The following is a 22,978-nucleotide window of genomic DNA, read 5'->3' on the forward strand; positions in this document are numbered from 1 at the left end:
CGTGATTACAGCCAGAGCAGACAGGCAGTAGGTGAGTATAGCTCCCCACCCAGGGGACTACTTATGGGGCACGCGGGGGACCATCCCTGCAGACAGGAACGTTTCAGGAGGGTGGCAAAGAGGATTTTACCATATATAACATGTTGCCATTGTTGACAGCTTCCTTTTAAAGGAGTCTACAGGTTCTACTTTAGCTAAGGACGCCAGATACTGTAATTCCAAGTTTTCCCATGGCACAGTCTCTGTGATTCCTTTGTTTGCCTAGTTGCATATTCAAACACCAATTGCTGTTTTAACGTATTAATGTAAGCTCTGCCATCTTTCCCATAGAAAATAATCACCTTCACATTGCTGGTTTATATGATGGGGGTTTGAGACTGTGTCAATCGATGAGCCGGATTTCTGAGCTGGTGGAATTTGCTTTATCCATACTTTGGTACTAGGCATATTACCGCACACAGATTATTTTACAGCTGCTACATGTAAGATGTTGTCTGATGAAAATGGAGAAGGCCTTGTCTGTGCACACATTAGACTTTTTATTAGACAGCATCTATTACAGTAATTGGTTGTTTTGGATTTTATTTGGTCATTCAATGTGTCATAATCTGAAAATTGAGTTAAAGGAGAAATTCAGCAAAAATAAACTTCTCCTTAGCCACAGGATAGCTATAAGTATCTGATCGAAGGGGGTCTGACCCCTGGGATAGGGATTTGGAATAAGTTTACTTTTGCCAGAGTTCTCCTTTAATATCAGCTGAAAAAAATAGCAGTTCTCGAAATTAGTATTATCTTTGAGAGCACCCTATGGGAGAAAGGAACTGCTTCCAAACATGAAAACTCTTTCAGAAAATCTACCTATTGTGGCTACTGATGTATCACCAAGGGAACTTGCAGTAAGATAAAAAAAAAAAAAATGGGTAATGTAGAAGTTTGACAGACATTCAAATAAATGGCCATTGATGTAATACATGGAAGGATCAGGCCTGCCAAAGTGGGAGCCACTGGTATGATTAGGCTCATTGATAAGGCATGGAGGGGGAGCAGGCAAAGTCCTTCTCTATGATATTCATATGCTCTATTACAGCGTATGGTTTTAAAGGAGTACTCCAGCGCAAAATAACTTATCTCCTATCCAAAGGACAGGGCCGCTGCAGTCTGCAGGAAGTGAAGTTTCGCCCCCAGCAGAAAGCCACGGCAGACACTCCCCCTCCATGTATCTCTATGGGGTACATGGAGGGGGCGTGTCGGCCGCCGGGTCATGCGGGGACGGAACGCACCCTTTCCTGTATATTGCTGCAGCCCCGTACCGAAGATCGCGGGGGGCCCCAGCGCTCGGACCCCCCGCAATCTATAACTTATCCCCTATCCTTCGGATATGGGGATAAGTTATTTTGTACTATAGATGTCCTTTAACAATGAGCCTCCTCTTCTGACAACAAAATAATTGTATCTTCTGGTCTTTACCTAGGAATGGCAAAAACTCAACTATGAAATTTACACACTTAGGCAAGCAAGAAGAGAGGTGAGAACAAGGTGGAGACGGATCCTGGAAGACATGGGTACGTTTTTATTAAAAAAATGATTGAATGCAACAGTGGAATGTTCTACTCCATATGCCTGACTTAAAGGGGTTTTAAAGGGCTCTAAAACCATAAAGCAGTAGTTACTTACCTGTACCATCCAGTAAAGATCCATTTTACAAGTTTATGGTTGGTTGCCCTGTTCTCTTGAAAACCAGGCAACATGTGACTGCTGCAGCCAATCAGTGGCCTCAGTTGATGTTGCCAGGGGAATAGAACGTAACCACTGAGGCCACTGATTTGCTGCTGCATTCATGTCTGTTTGCCAAGAGAGACCATAGTGCGACCCAGAGCTTGTGCGGGGATTGCCACTGGACAGACGGGTAAGTAACCATTGCTTTTCTGTTAAAGTTAAAAACTGGATAGCCCCTTTAAAGGAAATGTATTATCAGAAAATAACTTATTGGTTTAAATTGAGGTTTTTATGTAGAAACATTATATATTTAAATATTCAATGTTTTTACTTTTAGTTCATGTAATTTTATATATATATTTTTGTTTTAATCCTGAAATTGTGCAGTTTTCACACTGGTTACTGAGAGGTACAATAGCTATTACCCTCCAATTCTAGAGATGCATTAATTTCTCAGAAGTCCTCCCATTATCAGAACAGGTGGGATTTTGATTTAAAAAAAAGTTAATTTCTGTTATAAAGCTGGAGACAGCACAGGATCCACCCCCCTTACTGCATGGTTACCTTTGCACAGGTCAAAGAGCATGCACACATACTTCTCCTATAGAAGTCAAGGAGACATATCCAGACAGTTTTCTTTGCCCATGTGGCTTATGAAAGCAGAGAGGCATAGGCAAGATGACTGCCTTCATAACCACGTCCAGAAAATGGAATAAAAAAGTGTAAATTTGTAAAATAAGAACAGGAATATTTGGAAGTATTTGGTTTTGAATAGTAAAATCGCTCTAGATGACACCTTCCCTTTAAATGGGTTATTGACTTTGGGCAATATTGTTTTGTTAGAAAGGTTGCCTAATGATGATCATTATGAGGGATAATTATCAAGACCTGTGGTGAGGAAAAATTGCTAATTTGCTCATAGCAACCAATCAGATTGCTTCTTTTATTTCTCAGAGGCCTTATAAAAAATTAATCAATCTAATTGGTTGCTAAGGGCAATTGGTCAATTTTTCCTCAGCACAGGTTTTGATGAATCTCCACCGTTCCAGAGTTAAAATGAATCTCCCTTTGGACAACCAGTTGTAATCTGGGAGCAAGACTTTAGCAGCATCGGCACTCCAAATCATCGTTCCAAATTAATTTGGTGTCCTGTCTGTGTAATGAATGAACATCCCATGTCCCTGCAAGACAAATGTTGTAGTCATTCACTCTTGATCATCCTTAATAGTTGGTCTTTCCCCTTATATTAAAAATGTAAATAAAAAATATGTTGTATAAAGAGAATCTGTTACATTGCGCATGCAGTCTAATCTGAAAGCATCCTGTAGATCAGGAGGAGCTGAGCAAATTGTTATATTTATTTGGGGCAAAAGTTTCAGGGTAACTTTATTTACTCATGCTGAACCTCTGTTTATTCTGGGTTAAGAAGCCACATAGTCCTCCTGATTGACACCTATCTGTAGTACCGCCCACTTGACTATTTATTTAGCCCAGAATGAGCAGAGATTTAAATGCATAAATGACAAGTTATCCTGCAACCTTTCCCTCAAAACTATATGTCAATCTGCTCAGCTCCTCCTGATTAATAACATGTCTACAGATTGAACTTATTTACTATGTGGTAGGTTCCCTTTAAAACCTACTTTTTTTTATACTGTATAACCCCTTCTAGTATGCATGATTAAATTAATAAAATATATTAATTCAGGTTTAAAAAACTATACACACTTTAGTGATATTTGGTGTAAGTATCCAAAATAAAATTGATTTAATAAAGTTTTTAAATTGGTCACTAGATGTCACCACAATCTCACAACTTGGCCAAACATTGTCTCAAAGGGAATTTGTCTGCAGTATTCGTTGTCATGAGCTGCAGGCATCATTGGATGGCTGTTAGGTTATAGAAGCAAACTGTATGTGTCTTGGAGTTAAAGGTGTCTTGTGTCAAGTGTCAAGAAGGACCAAGCTGCTTAAGTGCCAAAGCCTGGAATGCCTCCTTGACAATTCCCAAGAACTTCCTTGATTAATGGAAAGAGCCTCCGCCTCCTTGACACTTGTCTTAGAAATAAAAAGTAGATTTTTTTAAAGTTTGGCAGGAAAGGTACAGTTTGTTTTTATACCCTGACAGCTCTTTAATAGCCAACAAAATCCCTACATACTTTTGCAGGCTATTGTACTGCTTCTTGATGAACCAACTGTTACCCTCAGACCAATATAACATCTGATCTAAATGTCAAGCCCTGTTACCTTCAACCATCAAATCTCACCCACATGTTAATGGCCCATTCACACTACATATTTTCTGAGAAGAATTTTACTTGGAAATTTTGGTGCAGTAGCCTCCGTACCCTGACTGACACTCCTGCAACCTTCAGCGCCTCTGCATGCAGCTTTATAGTGTAACTTACGCAAAATATCCTTGTTTTTTTTTTCACACTAAATATTGTAAGATAGATTTTACCATGACAAATCTAGAAAAATATGAACAGAAAAGATGACATGCTGTGTATTTGAACATTTGCTATATTTCTTCAGTAGTATGCAGATGGAGGATTCCCTCAACATGCGTGTCTCCTCATGGAGCATTACCTCCATCTAGTGGTGGAAATAGGGCACAAATCACACACATGTGTATGCCGGATGCGAGCACACATCTAGTAATGATGTCACAGACATTAAATATTTTATAATTGCTAATAAACTGTTTATTAGTGTTTGTCCTTCACTATCATAGATTTCATGATATTCACGTCAACCAATTTTTTTGTCTTATCCAGGTTTCCAAAAAGAGGCTGAATCCCTCTTGTCTGTTACAAAGCAAAGTACCATCAGTAGCCCTAAAAACATGAAGAAGGCAATGGAGCTTCTTCTGCGACTTGCAGATGATACCACAATCTTTCCAGCCGGATGGGATCTGCCTGAAAGATACCTTTATATAATGGTAAGACTCTATTGTGCTTTTAAATGCAGGGCTCAAGTCCTTCAGGAACTCATGGGAACGGAGTTCCTGCACTTTTTCCACAGCAGGAACGCAGTTCCCATTAGCAGGAGTCCTGCAGGACTAGTCCTTAAAGGGTTACTCTGCCCCTAGACATGTTATCCCCTATCCATAGGAAAAGGGATAAGATGTCTGATCGCGGGGGTCTCGCCTCGGCACCAGAACTTCGTTCCGTGCCGGATGACTAGTGATGCAGGGCAGAGGCTCTTTACTTCACAGTAATGCCCCCTCAATGCAAGTCTATGGGAGGGGGCGTGACAGCCGTCACGCCCCCTCCCATAGACTTGCATTGAGGGGGCATTACTGTGACGTCATGAGCCTTTGTTACTGCACCCAATGCTCTAAACGAACACCGGGAGCAGCAGGGAGAACGTGGGGGTCCCAGCAACGCGACCCCCGGGATCACACATCTTATCGCCTATCCTTTGGATAGGGGATAAGATGTCTAGTACTCCATTAAGTGGAAATCTAGCGCGAGTTCCCACACTTTTTTTTCACAGGACTTGACCCCTGTTTAAATGGCAATCTATGAGGCTAGAAATATAACATTTCTAACTTTTTGTTTCCTTCTATAGGACCGACTGATATGTCTTGATGCAGTGGAGGATTTTTTTAACATCGCTTACAACAGATATCCTAATTCACATGTGGAAACCGGACCTAAAATGATAAAGTGATGCGTCTTTGGCACGGTCTTCTAGTACAGATCATATGGGGCCTTTCTATCACCGGGCTGAGGGATCCTTCTCCTTTATGTTTTGGATGCAAGTGCGACCTGAAGCAGAGTAAACTTTCAGTCTGCATCTTGCAAATGGGTCGCTCTGTAGTAAGGATGTGTATATCTTCAACCCTGGATCTTATGAGTATTCAGCAGATGTGACGTCACAGCTATTAACTAACTGGAACTTCTCGCTGCTCCCACTGCCGCTGTACTGACAGACTTGTCACTGGTCTCTACGAAGCTTCCATAGACTTGATGCTTGTTATTCTTAAGAACTTGCTGTTTTCTGAAAATAAGTATTTAAAATAATTGGTGTCTATCAAATCTGCAAGGCCGGCAAACCTTGATCAGATGTAAAAGTGACACTTTATCTTCTGTTTGTACTTCCATCCTGGCATCAGAACAATACACGGGTACAAGTTGCTTGACTATGAATTGCAACTATAAAACAATAATAATATTACCCCCTCCCGTCCACTTGTCTCTAGATTATATTAGAGACACTATTCTAGGCCCTGTTTTATCCCAGCTTCGTTTTGTATAGGCTGCTTAAAGGGCAGCCATTTTTTTGAGATGTTCCAGAGTTAAAAGGCATGCAGCTACTCAGTGAACCAAGAAACCCTAATGTTGGCCATGTGGGTACAGTTGTTGCATTTCTGGAAGACACCATTGACATTAGGTAAAGCCAAACCTGATGTACATGGCTCATGCAAGAAAATGTTTTTCAGTCATATTACAACCAAACACCAGGCTTGGAATGATTTACAGCAGGCCAGCCGTTTTTAGCTATTTATTGTATAAATCCAATAGGAATCAGATTTTTATTAATAATTATTTGGTCTGGTAAAGGTAAAGCTGCAAAAATCAGTGACTACGCCATAGGTGCACATCAGCACTTCAGACTCAGTAAAGTCTTGAGGTGTAGTCCTATGCTGCAAACCAAAACTGCTGCGCAAGGCCTGAAAGAGAAATGTTTTATTCATTATTGTTCTTACATATTTCCCCTAATTCCCCCTACAGATTCTCATGACTATATGTATTCTGTAATATTGAAAAGAGTTTACTCAGTGTGCATTGCAGGTAAATTTTATATTATTTCTTCTTATAAAGATATGTATTAATGGAAAAGTCAAATAATTAATGTGTGACTATTGCCATGCTGATGTTTCTTTGTTTTTCTGGGTCAGCAAACAAGTTGCCAAATCTGTAATAAAAAGCTTGTGTTTTCAAGAAACATGTCTGAAATGTGTTTGTTTTCTTTGAAAAAACTTTCTTTACTCTTGCTTTGTATTTGTGGTACAAAAACACTTTTTCTAGAGGTCTTAAATAAGAAAAAAAAAGTTTACTTTCTGTTCTACGGCCTCTGCAGTGTCCTGTTATCAGTAAAGTTCATCAGCTATATTCTGGCAGATTTGTTATTAATATTTCTTCTCTCTTTTAAAGGAGATTCTATGCTCATTTATGACCACATTAAAGTTGACCTTAGAGATTGGCTCAAGAGAAAAGAGGCTCATAAGAAACCATTGAGAGAATAGATTCACATTTATTAAGACCCTGGAAAGGCTGTAGAACAGACTGTAAACTTTGTTACTTTTTTCCCTAGATCTTTAATTAAAAAAAAATAATTCTACCATAAATTAAGAATTAAAAAATGCTTTTCAAAAGTGTTTATAGCAATATGCGCAGCTGTAATGAGGGCTTATTTCTGCACCATGATCTGTAGTTTTTATCAGTACCACTTTTGTGTATATGTGACTTTTTTACAAGAATGTAATGTGACCTAAAATCAGCAATTTTGGTATGTGTGTGTGTGTGTGTGTTTTAACTTTTATGCTGTTCATGGTACGGGATCATTTGTATTTTATTTTAATAGTTCAGAGATTTTCATATGTGAAGATATCAAATATGTATGTTCAATTTTTTTTGTAAAATAGAGGGTGATTTAACATTTTTATTGAAGGTAGAGCATATTTTATAAAACATTACATTTTTTTATTCATTTTACATCACTTGTTTGCTACTACTGTTTAGTGCTATGCATTGGCATAGCACTGATTAGTGTTATTTGGGATCCACTTGCAAGAAGGCAGACTATACAAGTAGATACCCAGGAGAGCAGCACAGAGCAGGTGAAGAGACCTCTGACTGTCACTTTTTACTCTTTATTGAACCCCTACAATTGCGCTGCAGATGGTTCACTAAGCCCCATAAATTCTTTAGTTGCTGTAATCAATACTGCATCTAAAGGGTTAATGGCTGGCCAAGCCTTAAGGACTCCGCCCTTAGACATCTTATCCCCTATCAAAAGGACCCCCGGGATCTCGGCTGTGGCACCCCGCTGTCATCACTGCACAGAAAAACTCGCTCTGTGCGTAATGACGGGTGATACAGGGGCCGGAGCATCGTGATGTCATGGCCACCATGCTCCCTCCCATAGACTTGTATTGAGGGGGCGGGCCGTGATGTCATGAGGGGGCAGAGCCGTGAAGTCACAATGCTCCAGCCCTTGTATTGCCCGTCATTACGCACAAAGTGAGTTTGCTCTGTGCAGTGATGACAGCGGGGTGCCGCAGCCGAGATCCCGGGGGGTCTCCAGCAGCATTACATCCATGATCAGACATCTTATCCCCTATCCTTTGGATAGGGGATAAGATCTCTAGGGGCTGAGTACCCCTTTTAAGGACCAGGCCAATTTTATTTTAGCGTTTTCGTTTTTTCCTCCTCTCCTAAAATCCATAACTCTTTTTTTATATTTCAATAAACAGAACCATAGGAGTGCCTGTTTTTTGCGTGACCAATTGTACTTTGTAATGATACGTCTCATTTTACCATAAAATGTATGGAAAAAAACCCCAAAAAAATTTTAGTGAGGAAATTAAAAAGAAAACAACAACAATTTTGCACATAAAATTCCGTTTGATGGCTTATTTTTGCGCCACCAATTCTACTTTGCAGTGACATTAGTCATTTTAACAAAAAAATCCACGGCGAAACAGAAAATTTCATTGTGCGACAAAATTGAAGAAAAAATGCAATTTTGTAACTTTTGGGGGCTTCCGTTTCTAGGCAGTACATTTTTTGGTAATAATGACACCTTATCTTCTTTAGGTCCATACGGTTAAAATGATACCCTGCTTATATAGGTTTGATTTTGTCATAACTTTTGTCATAACTACATGCAGGAAAATGTATACGTACGGGCCGGTATGAGGGCTAATTTTTTGCACCGTGTTCCTAAGTTTTTACCAGTACCATTTTTGTATTGATCGGACTTTTTGATCGCTTTTTATTTATTTTCTCATGATATAAAAAGTGACCAAAAATACGCTATTTTAGACTTTGGAATTTTTTGCGCATACGCCATTTACTGTGCGGTTTAATTAATGATATGATATATTTTTATAATTCTGACATTTCCGCATGCGGCGATACCACATATGTTTTTTTTTTATTTACACAGTTTTTTTTATGGGAAAACGGGGGTGATTCAAACTTTTATTAGGGAATGGGTTAAATGACCTTTTATTAACTTTTTTTTTACTTTTTTTATTTGCAGTGTTATAGCTGCCATAGGGGGCTATAACACTGCACACCGATCTTTTACACTGATCACTGCAAAGCCATAGCTTTGCATCAATCAGTGTTATAGGCAGTCGATTGCTCAAGCCTGTATCTCAGGACGCAACGGAGACAGGTGAGGGGACCTCCGCTCGCGTCCTAGCTGATCGGTACATCGCGATTTTATCACGATGGTCCCGATCAGCCTGACTGAGCTGCCAGGAAGCATTCACTTTCATTTAAGACGCCGCAATCAACTTTGATCACCGCGTCTAGGTTCAATAGCATGCGGCACAACGATCGGTGCCACACACTATTAGCTCAGGGTCCCGGCTATCATTATCTGCCGGGACCGACCCCGTTTTATTTACCGGGACCGGGCGCAGGGCATACAGGTGTGCCCTGCGTCCTTAAGGAGTTAAATAAAATCTCAAACTTTTTAACCAAATTAGTAGGTTTAAAATCCCACTATTTTGACAACCTATAACTTTGAATTTTCTGTATAATCGTCAGTATGAGGGCTCATTTTTTGTGCAGTGATCTTCACCACATTTGTGTATAGAAAACTTTTAATACATTTTTCATAAAAAAAAAATGTATATTATGTTACAAAAAAGCTGCAATTTTTTTTTTTAACGTTTACACCGTTCACCGTACAGGATCATTAACACTATCTTTTGATAGTTCAGACATTTATGCATGCGGTGATACCAAATATGCCTATTAATTTATTTTTATTACGCTTATTGGGGTAAAATGGGAAAAAGGGGCCATTTACATTTTTGTTGTACATTTTTTTAAATCTTTTTTTACACTTTAATAGTCCCTATAGGGGACTATTTATATGCATAGGGCATAGCACTGATCAGTGTTATCGGTGATCTTCTGCTCAATCTCAGACCAGAGCAGAAGACCTCTGGAGACGGACAGAGACACCGTCCACCATTTTAGTTGGTTGGATCCCTGCGGCTGCACCGCGGCGATCCAATCATCCATTTAACCATGTGCATTGCCGCAGATGCCGTGATCTGTATTGATCACGGCATCTGAGGGGTTAATAGTGGACAATGTATGTACAGGACTATAGATGAGCGAATTTTTTAAAAATTCTGGCGTTTTTCCTGGTGTGTGCAAATTTGTCCCCTGTGGCAGTTTTCTCACTGTCTTCAGGGTACCACTCTGTGGATCTGATGATAAGCGCCCGATCCACAGAGTGTAAGGAGATGAGGCGTGATGAACAGCATCACTACTCACCTCCCCCGGCCGTACAGTATACAGGGGTGCATCGTGTATACAATACAGAAGCCGGAAATACTGTCTCCAGACTGACAGGACTCCCTGCTCCTATAGCCCATTTGGGTGGTATACGAAATATACAGCTATCTATAGATAGCTGTATATAGTGTATACAGAAGATGAGGTACGCTTGCTCCCTGTCCCTGCCGTGTCTGTTTGGCTCCGCCCCCAGAGATGGGGGTGGAGCTACAGACGGGAGCCAGACTGGTAAGGGTGTGAGGCTCTGTTCACATTTGTACGTTTTGTATAATGTGAACAGACCCTTCTGCCAGTGTCTTCCCAGACAGGGAGACTCCAGCTGTTGCTAAACTACAACTCCCAGCACGCCCAGATGCTGGGAGTTGTAGTTTTGCAACTATTGGAGGCTCCCTGTTTGGGAAGACATTGCATTATGAGCGCTTTCCCCAGCAGAGAGCACCAAAAATGTCCTAACCAATTTTTTGTTTCTTTTTTCTTCTCGTTTTAGATCTGTGCATGCAGAGGATTACGGCATAATCCTAGGACTACTGCGGAGGAACTGGATTTTTTCCTATTAATAAAATGGCTAACGAGGGCTGTGGGGGGGGGGTTCATTTTAAATAAAATAATTTTTCCAATGTGTCATGTTTTATTTTAATTTTTTTTAAATTACATTTTCAGGCTTAGTAGTGGAAGCCGTCTTATTGACAGAATCCATTACTAAGGAGGGGCTTAGCGGTAGCCCCAAAAACTACTAGTGCTAACCCCCAATTATTGCCCGGTACCCACCACCACAGGGGTGCTGGGAAGAGCCTGTATCAACAGGCCTGGAGCATCAAATATGGTGCTTCTGGGCTTAGGCGGTAACGGGCTGGTGTTATTTAGACTGGGGAGGGCCATTAACAATGGTCCTCACCCACCCTGGAAACGTCAGGCTGTTGCTGTTCGGTTGGTATCTGGCTGAGCATAAAAATATGGGGAACCCTATGCGTTTTTTTAATTAATTTAACAAAAAAATGCATAGGGTTCCCTGTATTTTTATTTACAGCCAGATACTAACCAAACAGCAACAGCCTGACGTTACCAGGGTGGGCGAGAACCATTGTTACTGGCCCTCCCTAACCTATATAACACCAGCCTGTTACCGCCTAGGCCCAGAAGCGCCAGCTCCAGGCCTGTTGATACTTGCTCTTCCCAGCACCCCTGTGGCGGTGGGTACCGGGGTAATAATTGGGGGTTAGCGCTAGCTGTAATGGATAATTCCGTCAATAAGACGGCTTCCAATACTAAGCCTGAAAATTCAATTAAAAAAAAAGACACATTGGAAAAATTATTTTATTTAAAAAAACACTCCCCCACAGCCCTCGTTACCCAATTTATTAAAAGGAAAAAAATACAGTTAATCAGCAGTAGTCCTCCGAATCCGCCGTAATCCTCTGCATACACAGATCTTAAACGAGAAGAAAAAAAATAAAATAGGTTTGGACATTTTTTGGTGCTCTCCGCCCATAATGCAATGTCTTCCCAAACAAGGAGCCTCCAATTGTTGCAAAACTACAACTCCCAGCAAGCCCAGACAGCTTTTGGCTGTCTGGGCATGCTGTGAGTTGTAGTTTAGCAACAGCTGGAGTCTCCCTGTCTGGGAGGACACTGGCAGAAGGGACTGTTCACATTCACAAAACGTACAATGTGAACAGAGCCTCACACACTTACCAGCCTGGCTCCCATCTGTAGCTCCACCCCTAATGATGTAATCACTAGGGGCAGAGCTACATGGACCCAGCCGGCACTGGAGGGAGGTAAGGGGACTATTTTGTCTTCTGTATACACTATATACAGCTATCTATAGATAGCTGTATATAGTGTATACTGCCCAAAGGGTTAGCCTACACTGTCCAGCAGTGTAAATTAACTCTTTCTTTGCCAGGCTGGTACATAGCGCACAGCTCAGAAAGGGGTTAAGTGAGCCAGCAATGTGTATACTGTATACACATTGCAGGCTCACTGTAAGTTCTTGCTGGGCAGTAGATATACAATGTATATCTACTGCTCAGCATCAGCTGTTCTCCCGGCTCTCGGATCTGTACCTGTGAGCACAGCTGACTCCCGAAATTCACATCAGGAGGATCACAACAGGTGTAAGGAGTGACACTTGCTATGATCTGTCCCTTACTGCAGGTACTACTGCTCCAAACATGGAGCACATTCTGCTCCATGCTGGGAGCTGCAGTACATGCATTAATAGATTGCATGGAGTGTCACTCATGACACCAGCGTGTCGGACGGTCGATCTTCTATGGTCCACAGCACTGACGTACATATATACCTCTTCAGATTTCCCACAGAGAGTTGTGATTGGCTTGAACCATCTGCCCAATCACAGCTCTCTGCAGGAAATATGAATAGGTGTATATATACAGCAGTGCAGGGGGCCATAGAAGAGTGGCCGGCCGCATCTATACATTATACAGGAGGATCGCAATGGGTGTCAGGAGTGACACGGCAATCTGTCAGTTAGTACAGGTACTAATACTCCCATCGTGGAACAGTGTGTTCCATGCTGGGAGTAGTAGTGCTACCTACAAAATGTCAACAAAAAAAGGGACAAAACAAACACACACTACATTTTTATTATTGTCGGCTACATTTTCAGTGCCCTACTGGCCCACATAAATTGATCCCTGTTTAAAAATTAATAAAAATTTAGTTCTATAAAAGATAAATTTTGTTAAATACAATATTTTCCATCACAACTGTATCTTTTTATAATTTTTTTTTTTGGTACCCTACGAAATTTTTATAAAAAAAAGGTATCCCCATCACTATTTTGGATCGCTAAAGTAAAAAAAAAAAAGAATAAAAACCGCCTGCAAAAATGCCAAAGTGAAAACCCACATGGCATTTTTCTTGTCGTTTTTTTTCACTCCCATAGACTTCTTTGTGAGGAAAACACCAAGATTTTCCCGAAAAAACACCAAAGTCTCAACAAGAGGTAATTTTGGAAAAACTGCCAAGGAGCCCAAAATAGCAGAAAAACACCAAAAGGATAAAAAAAAAAATGACAAACTGAAAAACAGCAAGTGGATATAGCATTTTGCAGTTCCCTATTGACTTGCAGCTAACATCCTGCCGCAGCATTTTTCACAAAAAAAAGCCATGCGGCAGAATGGGTGTTTTTATTGGCGTTTAAAAAAAATAAAAAAATAAAAAGAAACTGGAAATGTAGCCTTATTCAGTATGACATGCAGATTGTTTTAGAATTGTCCTTCATGCCATGAGAATGTAGTGACAAGAGTTACCTTCCATTCAGTACTTCTTATCTGGCTTTTATGTATTAAAATTATTTAATTAAAATTCTATAACATTTATTTAAAATTTTACAAGTCACTCTTCATCAATTATAAAACTTAAACATCTTTAACCCCTTATGGACTCATTTTGGCCTTAAGGACTAAGCAAATTAAATTTTTATGTTCTCTTTTTTTCCACCTCTCCTTCTAAAAATCATAACTTTTATATTTTCATCCACAGATGAGTATTTAGGCTTGTTTTTTGCGCGACCTGTTGTCCTTTTTTAATGACATACACATTTTACCATAAAATGTATGGCGCAACCCAGAAAATACTATTTGTGTGGGGAAATTGAAATAAAAACCGCAAATTTGCAAATTTTTTAAGGAGACCATATAGTGGCCAAATGACACAGTGTGGAGGTGGCTGTAGCATGAGGAGACCATATAGCGGCTGAATGACACATACTGGGGGTGGCATCAGCATGAGGAGACCATATAGTGGCTGAATGACACAGCATGGAGGTGGCGGCAGCATGAGGAGACCACATAGTGTCTGAATGAGGAGACCATATAGTGGCTGAATGACACAGCCTGTAGGTGGCGGCAGCATGAGAAGACCATATAGTGGCTGAATGACACAGCATGGAGAAGGCGGAAGCATGAGGAGACCATAGTGTCAAAATGACACAGCCTGGAGGTGGTCGGCAGCATGAGAAGACCATATAGTGGCTGAATGACACAGCCTGGAGGTGGCATGAGGAGAACATATGGTGGCAGAATGAGACAGCCTGGAGCTGGCATCAGCATGAGGAGAACATATGGTGGCAGAATGAGACAGCCTGTAGGTGGCATCAGCAGCATCAGGAGTCCTGAAAGTGACCGGGTGACAGAGTGGCGCGGTGGGTGGCGATACCAGTAGCCGGTGACGAAGGTGGGTGAAAGATAGAGAACTTGGCATCAGATGTGTGGAATCAGGCGGGTGACAGGATCAGAATAGTAGCTGAGGCAGGCAGGCAGAAGAAAACGGTCTCTTTTTTAAAAATGTTAGTGTGCACAAGTAAGTATTCAGGATATGCATTACATAAAACTTAACTTTTAACAATATTCTTAGGATAAAATATATGTACCCAAATTTGTTTGTTTTATTTAACAAAAGGAAAGAAGTGCAACAACTCCATGTGCCACCTACACCACCAATTATTGATGTGATGCAAAGACCTCTAAAAGGTGGAAGAGAACAACGAATGGATTATTGTAACTGGTGGGGGTAAAAACTTCCCATACTCTCGCACTATTAATTCCCTTCTTGGCAAGTGTTACTCGCCCTAAAAAGGGCGGCCCCACACAGCAACCTCTCCCTATTTCCACCTACAAACACTGCCATTTCCCAGGGTTTTTAGGTGGAAATAGGGATTGGTTCCAGTGTGGGGCCACACTTTTTAAGACGAGTAACACTTTCCTCGAAAAGGTGGAAGGGAACAACATATTGTCCATTGTAGCAGGTGGGGGTAAAAACTTCCCCTGTAAGGCCCTAATCTAGCCCTATTAATTCCCTTCTTGGCAAGTTTTACTCGCCCTGAAAAGGGCGGCCCCCCCACAGGAACCTCTCCTATTTTCAACTAAACCCTGGGAAATGGCAGTGTTTTTAGATGGAAATAGGGAGAGGTTCCTGTGTGGGGCCACCCTTTTTGAGTGAGTAATACTTGCCAAGAAAGGAATTAATAGTGCAAGAGTAGGGCCTTACAGGGGTAGTTTTTAACCCCACCTGTTATAATGGACCATACGTTGTTCCCTTCCACCTTTTAGAGGTCTTTGCATCACATTAATACTTGGTGGTGTAGGTGGCATATGGTATTTTTTGCACACCTTTTCATTTCTTAGATATAAAAAAAATGGGGTCTATATATTTTATACCCCTTTAAGTTTTACATAATGCATATCCTCAATACTGACTTGTGGTCTGATGCTGAGGAATTTCTGTAACTGGGAAGCTGCACCTTAAATATGTTTTGCACTATCCATATTTTGAAGTGTTGGTGTAGCACCTTGGTCAATCTACTCTGCATCAGGCATTGGTGGATGGAAATCCTGGCTGATCCATGCCCGATTCATCTTCACAAAGATCAGTCTCTCCACATTTTTCATGGACAGACGAGTTCTCCTTTGGGTTACTATAGTCCCCGCTGCACTAAACACCCGCTCTGATGGAACACTACTGGCCGGGCAGGACAGCTTTTCCAGGACAAACTCTGCTCGTTGCGGCCACAAATCAAGTTTGGCTGCCCAGAAGTCCAGCGGATCTTAAAAGTGTGTTGGAAGAGTCATGTGAAGGTATGCCACCACCTGCTGGTTCAGGTACTGCTCCAGATCTACCTGCGGCTGATGAGTTGCTTCATTATGCAGGTAAAGAAAGCCCCTCATCAGCGACTGTAGACTCAGGCCGCTGCTCATGGAACTGGTACTGCTCCTGCCACACCACTCCTCCCCAGCAGCCATGGCAGTGGAAGGTGAGCGCAGAGGACCCCCCCCCCCCCCCCCCGAGTCAGAGCTGCGAGAGGATGGACGATGGACATCGGTCAACTGACTACGTAGGATGTCTCTGTAGCAGTTCAATTTGCCCTCCCTCTCAGTGGGTGTAAAAAAAGGCCCCCATTTTGTGCCTGTAGCGAGGGTCCAATGAGGTGGAGAGCCAGAAGTCATCCCGCTGATGAATGGTGACAATTTGGCGGTCACTACGCAAGCAAGTGATGCATGTACCATTTGTGCATGTAACTTGGAGGGACTCCCTGCCTCCATCTCCACTGCATACTGCCATGGTGTGTCTGGGTCCTCTGTCTCGTCTTCCTCATCACCCTGTAGCTCCTCTAGCTGCTCCCGCTCCTCCTCTCCTGTCACATGACTATAAAATCGACCCATTTTGTGAAACCTAAACTGTGCTCTACTGTCCCCCTCCCCCCCCTCCTCCTCTTCCAGTTCATCCCCCACAGGACTCATGTGGCCGTGAGATATATCCGCCACGTCTCCAGTGCCCTCACCAGCCATCGTTTCCAACACGTGTTGTAAGAAATGAAGCAGTGGAATGATGTCGTTCATCCCGTAATCCTGGCGACTGACTAATAATGTGGCTTCCTCAAAGAGGACTATGCACTCCACTACACTAAGACTACAGAAACAAGTGTCTGGCCTTTGATGGTAACTAGGCCCAAATTAGTTTAACAGGAAATTATATAAAGGACACCACATAAGTGTACGTACAGTTTAAACTTATGAGAGGAGGACTCTGCACTCCCCTACAAACTGTATAAGGGTACAGAAACAAGTGGGTACATTTGGCTGGCCTTTCACAATAGCTAGGCCTAAATTAGTTTAACAGGAAAATATATAAAGGACACCACATAGGTGTACGTACAGTTTAAACTTATGAGAGGAGGATTATGCACTCCACTACAAACTTTATAAGGCTACAGAAACAAGTGGGTACCTTTGGCTGGCCTTTCACAGTAACTAGGCCCAAGTTAGCTTTACAGGGGGAAAAAAAACATACACCACCTATGTATGCACAGGTTACACTTATGAGAGATGGACAATATGCTCCGCTTAAATCTGTTTTAGGCTACAAAAACAAGGATGTAGCTTTGGCTGGCCTTTCACAGTAACTAGGCCTAAAGTAGTTTTACAGGGAAAAAAAAAATACACCACCTATGTACGCACAGGTTACACTTCTGAGAGGATAATAAGCTCCACTACGCAATCTGTATTAGGCACTGTAATCAGGTGACTATGGCTTTTCATGCTCACCCTAAGTGGCCCCTGTTAGCTTTACAGAACCGCTGTGTAGTAGAGCCCAGTACAGTATTATTATGCACTAATAGCAGGTGACATTGGCTTTTAGTTCTCAGCCTAACTGGCCCCTATAAGTTTAGAGTTGCTGTACACCACTGCAGCAGTACAGAATCGCTGTGTAGTAGAGCCCAGTACATTATTATTATGCACTAATAGCAGGTGACAATGGCTTTTAGTGCTCAGCCTAACTGGCCCCTATAAGTTTTAGAGTTGCTGTACACCCCACTGCAGCAGTAGAGTCACTGTGTATTACCCCCAAAAGTGTCCTTTCTCTCTCTCCCTTCTCTGTCAGTGCTTTTCTGCAGTGATTTTGGCTTGTGCTGAATCGCTGCTGTCAAGCTGATTTTTTGTGCAACAAACACACTTCTCTTTCTCTCCCTGTAATAAAACGTTCTCTCCGAAATAAAGCGCTTGAATGGATGGCCACAAAATGGCTGCCGATTATATAGGTCTGTGACATCACAGGAGTGGCTGGCTGCTGATGGGCTGCATGCTGCATGTGATTCAGGGTCATCCCACCTACCCACCTTCCCAGAGTTTCTTGCCCCATATACTCACATGTGGATCCGCCATTTTAGATGCCCTGGAGCCTGGACCACACTAAATGGAGTTTAACGAAGCGCTATTTGGATTTGTTGCAAATCTAATTTTTCCTGAAATTCGTAACGAATTCGGATTCATCAGATTCTCTTCACTCATCCCTATACAGTACGCATATGTACGTCCTGCTATGCAAAGTAAAGTACCAGGAGCCCTGAGTCCTCTAGGATTAAAGAAAACCTTTCATCATGTTCATACTTGCTGAACCACAAATCATCAGGACAATCTGATGTGACAGTGCTGCACTCCTGACAGCTGGATAGAGGCGCAGCACCGCCAACTTAATAAAAACATTTAAAAAAAACTGCCCACAGGCGGTGCCCTCATCAAGATTGCGCTCTAGCGGCCTATATTGTCTATGGCAAGAGCAAAACATGACAACACTGAAGGGTAATCTGGATTCCTTTCCTAGTGTTTGTGATCTCTTCCACTACACTACGGAGTACTCTCCTTTCATGCTTTACATGTATTTTTTTCATAACATGCTGTACTTTAATTAAGTAGTTATTTCTAGTTGATTTGTTTTTGTTTTGTTCTTTTGTAACTAAAAATTAAAGGAGTACTCCGGGATGGGAAAATTGCCCGTCATACTGCCGGTAGTAAAAAAAATAAAGAGGTACATACCGTTCATCGCTCCCTCTGTGCCCCCGGTAACCTGCTCCAGCCTCTGCCGTGATCCTCTTCCTGGTTGAAGGTGGTCGGCGAGTCATACTGCAATTAGCAATCACCGGCCGCAGCGAAATTCTGCCTTGGCCGGCGATAGGCTGAGTGGCAGTGTGACATTTTCAGCCCCGACACCTGTGGAAAATTTGAGACTTTTGTATTTCTTACATTTACGTAATTCATCGCACAGGATTATAAACTGTTATTTTAATAGTTTGGCCAATTATGCATGCGGCTATACCAAATATATATTCTTTTGTAAATTAAAACTTTTTTTTATAATTTATATTTAAAAAAAAAAATTGTTCACTTTTGTTCACTTTTTAAATCCCCCCTTACATAGACATGAATGGAATCATGGAATCATGGCCCCTAACATAGACATGAATGGTGGGGACGTTCTGAACAAAAGTGTCCAGAATACCAGGGTGCTGTCCGGAGATTGCAGGGGGTCCCAGCAGCCGAATTCCCCGTAGTCAGACATCTTATCTCCTATCCTTTGTATAGGGCTCACCTGTAATCACTGGGGGGGGGGGGGGGTTGCTAGCTTGTCATCACAGGCAGCTATAGCAGACACTGAATTCCATGTAGGAGGCTCAGCCGCTATCAGGCCTGCCGTGCACAGTGCTCGTTCTTGCCTGTCTGAATGCTTTTCAGTGTCCCGGCTGCACTGACAGTTCGGACTCATGCTGCCAGGCTGGCATGAGTCCGAAATCTATAAGCCAGGACATGTAGGGAGACCCCTAGTGGTCAGTTTTTAAAAGTTAAAAAAAACCTTATAAAGATACATTTTTGTTAATCACGTGTAATTAGAAAGTTGTTTCTAATACATTGATTAACAAAATATAAAAAGTTTTTTGGGTGATAGATAGCCTTTAAGGGGTTAATGGCAGACTATTGACTTTGATTGCCATGTTTTTTTTTGTTTTTGTTTTTTTTAAAGCTCCTATTGATTTCAATGTAGGCATCCAGACAGAACCTAATGTGATGTCACTTTTTCTCTTTTGTTAGTGCTGTTTTTATGCTTTTTTTTTATTTTATTTTTTTAGCATTTTCCTTTATAGTCAATATTATGAAAACCGCACATTTTTGGGGTGGTTTTTTTCAGCATTCTTAGGCCTGTGTTAAAATCTCATAGTGACTAATCAGAGCTCAACTTTCATTTAATTGCTCTGGTAAAAATGAAAGTTGAGCTGTAATTGGTTGCTATGGGGAACAAAGAGAATCTTACTATAAGACAGCTTGATAAATCCTCATGAGTGTGTCTGCAGTATCACAAAATACAGCACATAGGCACGTGACCTAACCCCTCACAATTCATTTTTTGACAGGGAGGGGAATGACGGAGGGTTTACTTACTTAAGATGGGTTCACACCACAATTTGAACCTCCGATGCACAAATACGATTTCAGATGCTCAAATCGGCTGAAATTGTCCCTGTGCACGGAGAGGTACGGAGCCATTAACTTGAGACTGCGGACCTGATCGTAGTCAGCTAGTGACTATGATTAGGTCATTTTCTCAAGGGATCCGATTTTTGACACGAACTGAAAAACGTGGCAGACCACAATATTCAGTCCATCTCAAAAAGTGGATCCCCTGAGAAAACGACCTGATCGTAGTCACTAGCTGAGTATAACCCATATAAGTTAATGGCTCCATACCTGTCCATTAGTGTTGCTCGCGAATATTCGCAATGCGAATTTTATTTGAGAATATCGCATATTCGCGAATTCTCGAATATTCGCGAATATAGCAGTATATATTCGTAATTACGAATATTGTTTTTGTTGTTTTTTTTTTTACCACAGTACACATCACAGTGATCATCCCTCTCTGCTTCCAGCTTGAGTGATGTAAAGAAGGCTCTAATACTACTGTGTGAGACAGGTGCGCTTATATTAACTTTTGTATGTTAATTTCGCATACGCGAATAAGTTTTCGCACGTGCGAAAATAAAACGAGAATATTACGATTATGCGAATATTCGCGAATATATGATGAATATTCGTCCATATATTCGCGAATATTTGCGAATTCGAATATGGCCTATGCCGCTCAACACTACTGTCCATGCACAGACACGATTTCAGCCGATTTCAGCTTCCTAAATCGTATCTATGCATCAGAGGTTCAAATCGCGGTGTGAACCCAGCCTTACACATGATGCTGTCTGAAGCAGTGAAGATGATATTGAAACATAATAACATATTTTCTATCAGAAATGTAAATTCCATATCTCGTAGAATGTGATAATATCCCATGTACAGCAGAGGGCAGTGTGGTATGGTAAATCTGATTGAAACCAGGGAGACTTCCATAGTAGAAAACTGTCCATTCTGTGTGGAATAACAAATAGGAAAATGGTGGAAGCTTAAAATAGTGGCTCCTAGATAAAGAGTGAAGTGATGTGAATATACCTGTAGCAAATGTGCAAATATCTTCACACTTCATTATTGAGGCACAATGTGTGAAGAAAAGCCTGCGTGTGCTTACCTGGTTTAGTCATTGATGCTACCTGCTAGATTTAAAGGGGTAGTCCAGTGGTGAAAAACTTATCCCCTATCCTAAGGATAGGGGATAAGTTTGAGATCGCGGGGGGTCCGACCGCTGGGGCCCCCTGCGATCTCTCTGTACGGGGCCCCGGCTCTCCGCCGAGATAGCGGGTGTCGACCCCCGCACGAGGCGGCGGCCGACACGCCCCCTCAATACATCTCTATGGCAGAGCCGGAGATTGCCGAAGGCAGCGCTTCGGCTCTGCCATAGAGTTGTATTGAGGGGGCGTGTCGGCCGCCGCCTCGTGCGGAGGTCGACACGCCCCCTTCCAGCGGGCTGTCGGGGCTCCGTACAGGAGATCGCGGGGGGCCCCAGGGGTCGGACCCCCCGCGATCTGCAACTTATCCCCTATCCTTAGGATAGGGGATAAGTTGCTCACCACTGAATCACCACTGGACTACTCCTTTAACAACTTAGATACATATTAAAGGGGTAGTCCTGCCTCAAAAAATGTATCCTCTATTCACAATATAGGGACTTATTATTAATTTAAGACAAATGCAAGTACAATAAGTAAAACAAATGTAAGTACAATAAGTGTGAAGCAAAAAAGTGACAGACTGACATAGATACAGAGGGAGAGGTTACAGTCTACGTGGGGAGGGAAACAGTAGGTGAGGCAGACAGCTGGTCATGTGTCAGCAGGTAGGGAAGAAGTCATTCATAGGACAATATAGTGGCAGTAGGGTTATTGTAGGTTGTAGGCTGTTCTAAAGAAATGGGTTTTCTTGTTACTTTTAAAGGTCTAGATCAGGGGACTCAAACTGGTGGCCCCCCAGATGTTACAAGACTTCAACTCCCAGCATGCCCGGACAGCCAACGGCTGCTGGGAGTTGAAGTTTTGCAACATCTGGAGAGCCACCAGTTTGAAACCCCCAGTCTAGATGGTGGGTAAGGGCGAAGGTGTTGGGGTAGTGAGTTCCAGTGTATGGGAAGTAAAGGTGCCAGTGTTAAAGAGTACCTGTCATGACCTTGTTAAATGTTATAATACTCCAAGTTCACTACCCCCATCATGATAAACCACCGCCTGCCTTTTATTTTTATTATTATTTTTTTTTGTTTTCTACCTTTGGTATTGCTCTGTATTTTCTGCTCAGTCTCAGTCAGATTCACAGACTGGGAAGGGGCATTCCCCAGTAGGCGTGACATTATCTGAAGCCATACAGGGGAGAACTTCCTCCCTCACTCTGCTAAACAAAGCCCAGAGCAGTTCAGTGTGAGATGAGCTATGATTGGCTAAGGCTGTGCACACCCCCCTCAGCACTCCAGACTGCATTTCCTGATTTTGGACTTCTGTTAGGCCAGCAGGAGTCCAAAGTCTGGGCAAGAGATGGGGGGAAATGTGCTCTGGACAAGTAGAGAGACACCTAGTGGCAGCTTTTTTAAAACACAAATAAAACATTATGAAATATTTTTTATTTACCATAAGGAGTGCAATAGCAAAAATAAGTTGAAATAACAGTGCCCATTTAAGTGATATTTAGCCAAGGGCACAAGAGGTGGGGTGCAATGTGGAGAGTAGTTTGGAGAGCTTATCTTTGGTAATGGACAGTGGGCAGATGTAAAGATGGGTTGTGGGGACTGCAAATTAAAGGGGTATTCAAGGTTTATACATCTTATCCCCTATCCAAAGGATAGGGGATAAGATGTATGATCGCAGGGGTCTCACTGCTGGGGACCCCCACGATCTCGGTGCAGCCCCCGACATTCTGTGCTGGGCGGTGCCTCTGAGACAGGGACAGGACGTCACGGCCACGCCCCCTCTTATGTCTATA

General features: G+C 42.1%; 1 protein-coding gene across 3 annotated transcripts in view; it reads left to right on the forward strand.

The window, feature by feature from the left end:
* The window catches only part of MREG (melanoregulin), a 112,139-nt gene extending 105,476 nt beyond the window's left edge, over nucleotides 1-6,663 (forward strand). For all 3 annotated transcript variants that reach the window (XM_056534681.1, XM_056534680.1, XM_056534682.1), the window contains 3 exons: nucleotides 1,472-1,562; nucleotides 4,494-4,657; nucleotides 5,290-6,663. In XM_056534681.1, coding sequence (XP_056390656.1) covers nucleotides 1,472-1,562; nucleotides 4,494-4,657; nucleotides 5,290-5,391 — 357 coding nt within the window. In that variant the 3' untranslated portion in view covers nucleotides 5,392-6,663. The remainder of the gene's footprint in view (nucleotides 1-1,471; nucleotides 1,563-4,493; nucleotides 4,658-5,289) is intronic.
* The last annotated feature ends 16,315 nt before the right edge of the window (nucleotides 6,664-22,978 follow it).

Source organism: Hyla sarda, chromosome 8, assembly GCF_029499605.1.
Source record: "Hyla sarda isolate aHylSar1 chromosome 8, aHylSar1.hap1, whole genome shotgun sequence".
NCBI classification, from domain to species: domain Eukaryota; kingdom Metazoa; phylum Chordata; class Amphibia; order Anura; family Hylidae; genus Hyla; species Hyla sarda.